We start from the raw sequence: 12,334 nt of genomic DNA, 5'->3' as shown, positions 1-12,334 counted from the left end.
GACATGATTTGAAATTATGTTGATTTGAAGTTGAATTTTGTTTGGACATTGAATTTGTATTTCTTCTGAGTTTTTTTTCCCGCATAAATATAAATGTAAAAAAAATAATAATTAAAATCATGATTTGAAATTCCAAATTCTATTTTTTTGGAGAATTTGAGATTTGAAATTATGGTATGAAGTTGATTTTTTTCCCAAATAAATAAAGGACAAAAAACATATATGTACATAGTAAGAGGGTATATGCACAGAACATGACGAAACTTTTCAGTTTACAAAATCTATACGAATCAGGTAATTAAAAAGAAGCAAATAAAACACATTAAATAAGGTAAGGAAATTACTTTCCTTATTTTATTTACTTTTCTCTCTCTATTCAAGATTAATAGATATTGTTCCATCATTTTCTCCAACTTTTGCTTCCTTATTTCATCTACTTTTCTCTTTCCATTCAAAATTAAGAGATATTGTTCCCTAATTTTCTTCAACTTTTACTCAAAAAGTCCATTCCAATTGGTAATTTTTATGTGCAAAGTTCATACACCATAAAACATATATGTATAATTTTTGTATGTCATATGTATAACTGTATAAATCCGTCATAGTAATTTTTATATATTAAATATGTATAAAAATTGTATGTGTATTTTGATTATGATAAAGGACATATAAATGCTATAAAATCTTATCAAAGTGTGTATAAATTTTGAGAAAATATGTATGATAAAGTTGTAATTGATACAATCCAAATTCCATACAAAGTTCATACACTAGAAAATAAATATGTATAAATTTTTGTATGCAATATGTATAACTGTATAAATTCGTTATAATTTTTATGTATGAAATATGTATAAAAGTTGTATGTATATTTTGATTATGATAAAATACATATAAATAGTATAAAATCTCATCAAAGTATGTATAGATTATGAGAAAGTATATATGCATAATAAGTTTTCTGATTGATACAAATCAGATTCCATACACATATCAGTTTTCAACATTTTTAAGGCTAATTTATATCGAATTTATTCACATTTCATACCCACTGTGGCGCATATATCTAAAAATGATATATAGCAGATTCCATACACATTTCATACATATATATGCCTTTCAATATTTTTGAAAAGCTAGGTTTATATAAATTTCAAACACCATCACATACGTATCTCAAAAACGATACAAACCAATATTTATATACAATTAATACACGGTCATGATAAAATGCTTTGTAATATTGGTTTGAAAATTTATACCCGAGGAGATAAGATGTTTTTTTTTTTTTTTAAAATCGATTTTTATTGATAAAGCTGAAAAATATGTTTGCAGATGAGTGGCCATAACAACACCAAAACTTGGATGTAGCTTTGAAACTGGTTGGTTAACATTAGTTCATTTTGCTTGGTAGCAAAGTTCAGACCTCATTAAAACTGTGGTCATCAAACTCGAGATAAGATGAATTTTAGGTACGAAAATGGTGCTATCATAGAGAGAGAAATCTTTTTAAAGAAGAAGTTGATTGCAGAGCTATCACTGAAATTAAGCACATTTAAAATCGATTATCTTTACAAAAAAGCATATTAAAAATCGCGCAAATTTCTCAATACGGTATACTTTGTAATTTAGTTGGTATGTTTTATAAATAATGAAAAGTATCGCTTATGTTTTGTGATATAAGTACTTAAGTAGTATTATTAAATCATTTCATAAATAAGCGCAAATTTGAAATCAAAATATGAAATTATGATTTCAAATCGCATAATAGTTTCTACTAAGTAGTGGTGTCAAAATGGGGGCCTAGCACAATGCACTAAAGGGCTAGAGAGTTAAATGGGTTAGACATCGACCTTTTTTACACGAAGAGCCTTTAAATGACGGACCCGAGGCACACCAAGTGGACGCGGGTTAGGGCATTTCAGTACTTTAAGGTTTTTGTTCTTCCAAAATAGCATTTTCTAAGTGAGACTTTGGACTATTTGAACTCGAAATTTTGCAATTTGGAATAAAATTTTCTACCGTATCATTTTTGCACGAACTCACATCACGGAAACAAAATAAATATAAAAGAACAAATATAAATTACTATTTTTGTTCGCTAATCCAAGGTTCGTCCCAAAAAATTTAAACATAATATGATTTATGAGACTACAAAATGTAACTCTAGTTTCTAATTTACTGCTTAGTAGTTAGTGATTTCTTTCTTTTTTCATGAATTTCTATCTTTTCATTTAATTTACTCATAACTTCTAAATATTAACTAATTTATTATTTTTCCCAGTTTTAAAGGCTGCCGCCGGCCAACCTGGAGGCTGGCGTGTCAAGAGAAGCTGGGCTGTTGGGCCCTGACTTCTAAATGGGCTAAGAATACCCTTGCCCAACCCTACTTTTTGACAGCCAATCAGTATTAGAAAGACTTCAAATCAGAAGTGAATGAATTGTACTATTTATCTTGCAATTGTGAATCTGTGTTTGATTTTTCGTTCTATTGGTGACCTTTCAAGTTGTCTTTAGCCATTTACTTCAACTTCTTCACTTTATCTTTCTGAATCTCAGTGCTTTCTTTCTACACCGATTTCTCAAACAAGAGGTTCAAATAGCTTTAATCTTAGCCAGTTTCATTTGCTGATTTTAAGGTATGATTATGTTGAAAGGTCTCTGATTTCCTTTTTTTGTGGTGTTTTCATTCTTCTATACGCGGGTTTTCATTTTTCCTTATTACGACTCAAAAGATATACTAAAAAAGTATTCTTCTTTGATTCTATTTATCATTTAACCCTGTTTGGATTATAGTTACCCATGGTTTTATAATGTACAGTATCATATTGACCTGTAAATTTACTAAAATACACTTACCCTTAATTACAAACTATATACAAAAAATTCTGGGAAGAGTAAATTACGCTAGAAATTTTATAAAAGACTTAGGAAAAATAGCTGGACCATTATACTCTAAGATAGGTTCTAATGGACAAAAACAATATATATATATATATATAAAAGCTAAGGTAAAGTATAAAATAGGAACTTTAAGAAAAAGTAGATGGTTGGTGGGGATGGTCATTGGGTGGGTGGTGCGGGTTGGGTGGTGGTGGGTGGTAGGAGGTAGCTAGGGTGGGGGTGGGTGGCAGAGGGTGGGGGTTGGAGTGATGGGGTGGGAGTGGGTGGGTTTGGGTGTGATGGAGGGAGGTGGGTGGAGAAATGAAATACGTAACTACGTAAAAACCGCCAAATTCGTGGTTAGAAAAATTGGTTTTTTTCATGGTTACATAACCAAGGAATTACAACGGATTTACAACACTATACAACATAATTTTATGAACAATGGAAACAAACATGGTTCATAGAACACATTACAATATTGAACCATGGGAAACAACCATCCTAACAGGGGGTTAAGCAAAATATATAATGGGGGAGACTCAGTAAAATCATGTACTAGCTAGTTATGACTAGCAGGGTAAATCAACAAGTGAAATAGAAGCAACAAGTACAGAGTACAATAAATCTGGTTATGCTGCCAAAGTCATGATAAATGAGCAAACATATGATAGGTTTTGTTTTCCTAAATGCCTATCATATGTTTGGGTGTTAATTCTCTTCTTTATCTTTTTAGCTGCTTCTTTATAAATTAACAGTTCTGGGACATTATGTGTATGATTTCACATCTAACATTTCATGTGTGATTAAGATTGACATTTCTGGTGTTAGAGACTAATTGCATAGAATGCTACTACTATTCTTCGGAATGATTGCTCATTACACATTTTTTGATGTTTCACCTTGATCAATATTTCGAGAATCAAAAAGTTAATATGAATAATTTTTTTTTTTTAATAACTACTACAAGATGCAAATCTGTGATAAAGTATGAGCAAAAATTTAGGGCGCAATCAACTTGACAACAAGCGTTACAAATTGTTGTACAATGCTAATTTAACAAGACAACCACAGGCTTAGGCTGACGTACAGTACTGCTATTTCTAATGTTTCGTAGCCCATCCTCTCTGTTCAGTGGATATCTCCTAGATACTGTTATTTTTGTAATTTGACTAGGAGCACTGTAAAAACTTATCCATACCCCGTGTTTACAACAACTAATAAATACGTGACACAATTTTCATCTTAGTTTATCGCTTAACCATGGTAAATTAGTATGGTGTAGTGTAAACAGCAGATGAGGTACGTTATTACCCCGGTAGTACTATGGTCAAGCCACCCTTTTGGTTGAAGATGTCTGGCTATATCTGCGGTAAATTGTTTCCTGCTATATGCTTCTTCCTTCAGGTTCTCGTGCTCAGCTTTTTTCTACTTCTTTGATTCTTTCTCCTGACAAAGGTTTATGTACTTTTTATTCACCAGATCTTCAGAACCCGAAAGGAAAGGGAAGGAAAAGCTACTTTGGCTTGACAAGTGAAAACTAAATACATGGAAAGAGGAAAAGAAAATGAAGGAAAAAGAGAGAAAGGGGAAGCAAATAACTCATCGGTATGTCATACACTATTTATATGTTTGCTATTTTTCTTATTTGCTGTTGAACTTGCTTCACCCCTCCCTTGACTAAATAACGTACACAAAGTAAACCCATCTTTTTTTTTTTTTTTTAATATGCTCGCTTTGTGATATAAGCTGTAACTACAGGCCAAACATTAGTTTATCCAGTTGGCTATTTTGAATAAAGCCCTCTACACTTATGTTAATTGCCTGTTAATGTAGAATAAAATATGTAGCACTGAAAAGTTGATACAACATTTGGTCTTTCCGGCAGGTGTCATTTGCTGTACTTCGCAAGGACATCGTCAATCTTCTGGATTTCATAGAGAAGTTAAAGAGTGGACGCGATGAAATTGCTCTTGACATGGATGAAATTGAAAAGCTGACATTGGAGCTGACATATATGTCCGTTTTTTTCCAGCTTCGTTATTTCGCTCCGTATAGTTTTGATGCCGAAATGTCTTGCAGATTATATGAGTTTCATGATCTGGTTCGGTTACTTTTTCATCAGAGTGGAGATGACATGCTGGTTAAATTAAAGTATCATGTCGTTCCTTGCCTCCTGGAAAGTATAGAAAGTTGTATCAGCTCACATCACCGTTCTGAATCAAGTGCCATCATGACTGAGGATCAGTTGGTTGAGCTTTTGGACGTCCTCCTCGTGAATCTCCAATACCTACCCAAGTGTTGTGCTGAGTTGGTTTTCCCATTAATGACTCAATATGAGCTTCTTCAAAATGTATGTGGCAATTTAAGAGATTTCCATGGGCTGAAAGTAAATGGTTGCGTTGACCATGAGACAACTAAATATGTTTTACCTCAGTTTCAGCTTATGGCTGAGAGAGTAGGACACTTCTGTTTTGTCCTTTTGTATTATGAACTTGAGAAAATAGATGAAGCAAATGGACTTGATGAAACATATGAAATAGGTGAAGTCCCTCGAGTCAATTCCATGCTAGCTCATCTACTTATGGAGATTATTCCGGTTCAACTGGAGGTTATGCACATATGTTCGACAAATTTGAAAGCTTCAAAATCAGCAGAAGTTGGAAGCTTTATTAAGCGGCTCTTGGAAGTCTCTCCAGACATTCTCAGGGAATATCTAACTCATCTACGAGATGTTATTACTTCTCGAAACATTCATGTCATGATAGAGTTCCTATTGATTATTCTTACTGATATTTCCAAGGACTTTATCCATCATGACAAATTGTTTGTTCTCTTGGCACGTGTTGGAGCACATACAAGGGAGGTGTCCATTCTTGTTCGCAACTTAGAGAACTCAAAGAATGAACAAAATATGGATATGAATGAAAAGATTGGACTTCTGAAGGAAGATCTCAAACATGTTTACTTGAAAGCCCCAGATCCATTTGAACTCCACTTCCCCATGAGTGATGGACCACTCTTCATGACTCTTCTGCTCAGAAACTTAAAGGACTTGCTCAATTCCAATGCTTATTCAGTTGCTTTGATTAAGGAAGAAATTGAGACGGTGAAAAAAGACCTAGAATCCATAAGATCGTTCTTCAGAAATGTTGAGCAAGAATTGAATAGAGATCTTTGGACTTGTGTTCTAGATGTGGCATATGAGGTTGAGCATGCCATTAATTCGATTCTTGTCAGAGATCATGGTCTCATGCAGCTTATCTTCTTACTTCCTGCTACCGTAGAAAAGATCAAGCATATGAAAGAAGAGGTACCAAAGAAGATCTCCAAGAACAAGGGTCTTATCGTTGCAAACTCTCCTAACGAGCCAGTTGAAAGCAAGTCATCAACAAAGCTAATTAGGCAAATATATGTCGGTTTTAAGGAGGAGACAGAACTGATAATTAGACAGCTTACTAGTGAACCACCAGCGCTAGATGTCATTTCGATCATTGGTATGCCGGGTTCTGGTAAAACTACTCTAGCAGACAAAGTATACTATGATAAGTCTGTTACTAGTCATTTCGACATTCGTGCATGGTGCACAGTCGGCCAAGAGTATGACTGGAAAAAGATGTTGCATAAAATTTATAATCAAGTGACTGGTTCGGATGCAAAATTCCGTGAGGATTTTAATGTTTGTGATGAGCTTCGAAAAAAGCTACATGGAAGGAGGTACCTTATTGTCTTGGATGACTTGTGGGATACAATAGCATGGGATGAGCTAACAATGCCTTTTCATGATCTCAAGAAAGGAAGTAGAATTATCTTAACAAGTCGAAAAAGGGAAGTGGCTTTGCATGCAAAACACAGCAGTAATCCTCTTGATCTTCGATTGCTAGAACCAGGAGAAAGTTGGGAGTTATTAGAGAAAAGGGTATTCGGAGAAGAAAGCTGCCCTGATGAACTAAAGTCTCTCGGAAAAGAAATATCTGAAAAGTGTAAAGGGCTTCCTTTGGTACTTGATCTGATTGGTGGAGTCATTGCAAGGAAGGAAAAGGAAAAGGTTTGGTGGCTTGACGTTCTACATAATTTGAAATCCTTTAAGAATGAGGGAGAAGTGATGAAGGTTATACATTTAAGTTACGACCATTTATCAGATCACTTAAAGCCTTGCTTGCTTTACCTTGCAAGCTATCCTAAGGATAAAGATATTGCAATCACTAGTTTGAACATTTTATGGAGTGCTGAAGGACTTGTGCAACAGACTGAAATGAAGAGTGTAGAAGAGGTAGTGAAGTCTTATTTGGATGAGTTAGCTTCCAGTAGCTTGGTAAAAGTTTTCAATAAGAAAGGTAGCAGGGACCTGAGTTGCCAAATTCATGATCTTGTGCATGATTTTTGTTTGATAAAAGCTAGAAATGAGAAGCTGTTTAGTTCAAGTGCTCCATCTTCTTCTTCAGGTCTTATGCCACGTGGAATGAACATTAGTTACGAACAACATCTCCTCCATTCGGATGAAAATTTTGTCATGTTCAATTCAGAAAGAAAAATCCTTATGTTAAGCACCTTCTGTCTTTGAAGATTTATGATGTAACATATGGAAAGCAAAACCATCTGTCCTACAACTTTCACCTAAGACACTTGGGGCTGCTTAAAAGATTGGAGCTTCCGGATGTAAGTTTGACAGATTCTTTGCTGAATGAGATAGGCATGCTTGTTCATTTGAGGTGCTTGATCATTCAGATGAAGGCAAAAGCTCTCCCCCCATCATTTTCAAACCTCCGGAATCTAGAAACTCTGGTGGTGCAAAATTCAGAATCAAACCGCGTGGTACTGTCACCTAGAATTTGGAGTCTTGTAAAGCTAAGACATGTGAGAATGGATAGTTGTTCTCTCTTTGAGCCATACACCGAACCAAAAGTGTTAGAAGAGGACTCGAAGTTAGAGAATTTGAGAATATTATATGGGCTCAACTTCTTCTGTTCGGGAGACACCAAAGATATTTTTAAAAGGTTTCCCAATCTGCAAAGCCTTACATTCAGCATTAGGGCATGGCCTTGTTCAGCAGAGCAGATTCGTTTTCCAAGATTGGATATGCTTAATGAACTTGAAGAAGTTCGTGCATTCTTCTATTGCGCTTCCGAATCTTCAAAGCCTTACATTCAGCATCGATTTGATTTTCACTTCCCTTCGAGCTTGAAAACTCTGGAGTTGAAGGGGTTTGATCTGACATCCGATTCACTGTCAACAATTGCGAGGCTAACCAACCTTCAAAACCTGAGTCTACAAAGCGCAAGAATCCAGGGGAACATGGAAGAAGTCACCTTCAATAAACTCAAATTTCTAAGATTGTATGAGGTGTCTTTCTTTGAATGGCAGGTTGTAGAGGAATCCTTTCCCGTGCTCGAGGTACTACATATACATTGGTGTCCTGAGATTATGCAGATCCCGGCGAGTTTTGGGGATATTGCTTCATTAAAGTCTATCTCACTGTTCGGTAGCCGTCACCTCAAAGAGTCAGCCGTAAAGATTAAGGAATATGTTAAATACTGGACAGAAGAAGACAAGCTTGAGGTAATGGACTGCTAGTGAATTCGTGCACAAAATGGGGTCATCTTAGGTTCTTATATGAGCAAATCTCTGTGAGTATCTTAACTTCTTTCATATATTAAGTTCCTTTTATATTAACTTTTTCCAATTACTTTAACCTGTATAATCTTCTCTGCAGAGTGTATGTTGGCATGCGATTTACTTTGTCCAGCACATCAAGCTGTAGAGGCTTCAGACATTTATGCCTTCTCCACCTGTTTCAGGTAATTTCTTTTATTCCATTGGGATTAAAAATTGACTAGTAAGTAGTTCTTTTTTCTTTCTTTTCTTTTTTGGTGTGTAAAGGTGCTAATGGACAGCAAGATTATTCTTAAAAACATGTATTGTTTAGGTAAATTTGTTCTATTTCTCTTCTTACAGCAAACATAGCTCTGCATATGGTTCTTCTATTAAAGACTCTGCTTCCCACTTTAGAAAATGCAGAAAATCTCAAATTGTAGCTTTTTCCCATTTAGTTTTGAAACGTTTGATGCCTTTTTCGAATGACATACTCCTTGGACCTATAGATAACTTATATACTTCCCTCAATTGATTTTCTTTCAGGATTAGTTAGTGGTTCACCACTTCATGATTTCTCACAGAATTACATTTAGCAGGTTCTAAGCAACACTGAGAATCTAGCAACAGAGAAAACCAAGCAGCAAATGATGGAATTCAAGAATCTCATATCCTGTATACACAGGAAACTAAGATCCTTTCTACTTCTCGCTGTGCAATTCCTTGAGGCTTTAACTCTGTATCATCACAGCTGTATCAGCAGCTGTTGTGAAATATTATATTATATGTATGCCCTTTCTTGTGCATTCAGCAAAAAGGAATTACATGGAAATATCCAGCAATTGCATACCATTTGTTGCTTTTATATACTTCTAAAGGAAAATGTAGTGGAAGAGGAATGTGAAACTTTCTAAACAGTTACTACATCACTTTCCTGTTAGAATGGTCAAGAAAACTTTGGCATTACCTTGCATGCGAAGTAAGCTAAAAGAGAAAATTCTAGCTTGTGATCAAGAAGTGGTAAAAACGCATATGGTTAGCAAAAAGAGCACTTTCTCCACTTCTTTACGTCCTTCCTCCTCTTTTTTTTGTTTTTGTTTGTCTCCTTTGTGTGTGCGTGTTTTTTTCTTGGTGAGCTTGAGATTTTCTGTTTTGTGGATCACCTAGAGATTGATGCACAAATTGATGATATTGCTGCTTCATCTCTTTTCAAATCCATTTGTGTTTTGTTGGTTTTGACTTGTAATCTGTTTGGCCAAGTTTTTGTAAAGCTAAAAGTGCTTTTTTATATATATAAAAAAGGGAAAAGGGTCAAAAATACCCCAATACTGTGGGAAAAGGGTTAAAAATATTCACCATTATGAATTTGGGTCAAAAATACCCTTCCTGACATAACAGTTTTCAAAAACACTCTTGTCTGAATGGAAATCCCCAAATTCTCTAAAATAACTCAATTTCATTTTTTAAACCCGCTCCATCTATAACCCTAGCAACTATATACTAACCAAGTGCGATGATAATTTGCGGGAACTTTCGGATCACCTCTCTAGCTCGCTTAGTGGGGTGAAAAGATAGTTCCAGTGGTCGGAATTCCATAGCTCGAGAAGTAACCATCGAGGAGTAATATGTACAGCTGTTGTGAAGCTGTTTTGCACTGAGAAATTGCTACTACCACCATCGGGTGATTCAAATAGACCAGGATGGGTGAGGTAGTGGTGGTTTATTGGGTGTGTGGAGAACAGGAGAAGAAGGATTAAAAACGACGTCGGTTTGAGTATCGTCGAACTCAAGAAGTGCTTCTAACCATGTTGTTGGAGCTGAAAGGGTTTAGTTAGGTCGGGTTTAATAATGGAGCGGATTTAAAAAATGAATTGGCTTATTTTTGGGATTTGGGGATTTCCGTTAAAATAGGAATATATTTGAAAAGTTTAATGACAAGAGGGTTATTTTTGATCCAAATTCGTAATGGAGGATATTTTTAGCCCTTTTCCCAAAGTAGAGGGGTATTTTCGACCCTTTTCCTTATTAAAAAATTAGGTGACTAGCGCGATCATAAATGACTTGTTTCAGCCTTGTGGTCAATAAGGGATAATTACCTTTTTACTGGATATACTCTTCTAGTGTCCAAATGTACAACATTTTATATGGACCAGTGTCACGCCCCGAACCATGGCCTGGGCGAAACACGGCACTCGGTGCCTTACTGCATATGACCGAGCGAACCACATGGCTTGCTGAATCATCATGAGGTATAACATGAGCGGAATATAACGTGAATGCATGATGAGCCTTTATAAGACATAGTAAGTCATAATACTTAATAAAAATACTTGTTTAAACATGAGTGCGGGAAATAACGAATGAGCCAAAATGACTATACATTTCCTAAAAGTGTGACATGACATAAACCTGACTGTATAGTCTATGAAACCTATCAATACAGTACGATCGAAAGAGAAACATACTTGCGAGACAGGGACAAGGCCAAAGCATACCTTAGATGCGCGGCTTAGTAAAAAATAAAGATAAGCGACTAAACCCAAGAATGAGATGGGGCTGCTTACCAACGGGATACGAAGACTCTAATCCTACGCGTCTGTAAATACGTGCATCACGATACGCGAAATGCAGCCCCGAACAAAAAGGGACGTCAACTGACAATCTTATGTATAAACGGTAAAGCCCGAATGAAATAACATGGGACATGAATATAACATGATAGGCGTTAATCAAATCAAAACTGGTCGGATACATGGCATGGCACGGGTACATATATATATAACATAAGTAAAACATGATAAGTAGGAGAGCATTTCATAAACAGCAAACATGATATCACCACGTGGGTACGAGGGTGCAGTCCCTACCGCCGTATCAAATAGAGCCTTCATACCTTGCCAGGGTATAAGATGGTATCGTGTACGATGGATCCGTTCGTGTAAAATTAAGGTATCGTCCCAATCGGGCGGAGCGATCCTTATCCTACGGTGTCTACGTAGTTTCGAGCTATCTGAGCCTTAAATCGTATTCGTATGCAACTCAGCATGAACATAACATGGTTGGCTAAGCCCATGATTTTCGTGAATTAACTTGTACTTGTCTTGTAATCATGATTTCACGAAAATAACTTGTAAACATGGTTTCATGAAATAACTTGTAAACATGGTTTCATGAAATAACTTGTAAACATGGTTTCATGAAATAACTTGTATTTAGCATGTATGTATCTTGTATCATAGCATGAAAATAATTATATAATATAGTTGCATGAAAACTTGTAGACATGTAGGATATTCATGAAATAATCATTCTTAGTTAAAAACATGCATGCAAGAACCCATGGAATACAAGATATGGGTTTTCATGGATTACGAACGGATTCTCAATAATCATAAAAGAAATATTAAGAACTCATGATGGAATTATAACAATTCATACATAATATAATCATGGACATGGACCTAGGGTTATCATAGCATGGTATAGAAACCCTAGTTTTAGTAGAGAATCATAATTTATGGATTGTGAGGCGTGGGGGAAGAAACAACGATGTTCCCACGTAGATAGTAACTGCCTACATGCATACCCGATAATGCTCCAAACTTGAATCAAAGATTTTTACTTTGAAGAAGATTTCCAAAATCTTGAATTCTTGAACCTTGAGATGGGTTTTCTTGAAAACCTAGGTTAGGAATGATGATTTCTTGTTTAGATTACAAGGATATATATTAGAATTGACTTGGAATGATTAGAGTAGGCTTACCTTGGTGTTCTTGATGATGGGAGAGAATATAAGGTCGTTGGGGCTTGGGGGTGTGAAGAATGAAGTGAAAAAGCCTTAAAACGAAGTTTTATAATT

At 35.5% G+C, this 12,334-nt stretch overlaps 1 protein-coding gene across 1 annotated transcript; it reads left to right on the top strand.

The window, feature by feature from the left end:
• The first annotated feature begins 4,812 nt into the window (after positions 1 to 4,812).
• On the top strand, positions 4,813 to 9,472 carry LOC132066874 (putative late blight resistance protein homolog R1A-3). The gene is given in 4 exon segments (XM_059460071.1): positions 4,813 to 7,409; positions 7,412 to 8,510; positions 8,597 to 8,681; positions 9,075 to 9,472. Coding segments are annotated over 2 exon segments (3,594 nt in total). The 5' UTR covers positions 4,813 to 4,861; the 3' UTR covers positions 8,458 to 8,510; positions 8,597 to 8,681; positions 9,075 to 9,472.
• Positions 9,473 to 12,334: the final 2,862 nt, after the last annotated feature.

Source organism: Lycium ferocissimum, chromosome 8, assembly GCF_029784015.1.
Source record: "Lycium ferocissimum isolate CSIRO_LF1 chromosome 8, AGI_CSIRO_Lferr_CH_V1, whole genome shotgun sequence".
NCBI classification, from domain to species: domain Eukaryota; kingdom Viridiplantae; phylum Streptophyta; class Magnoliopsida; order Solanales; family Solanaceae; genus Lycium; species Lycium ferocissimum.
The sequence above is the reverse complement of the archived record's forward strand: the minus strand, read 5'-3'. Positions and strand labels throughout refer to the sequence as shown.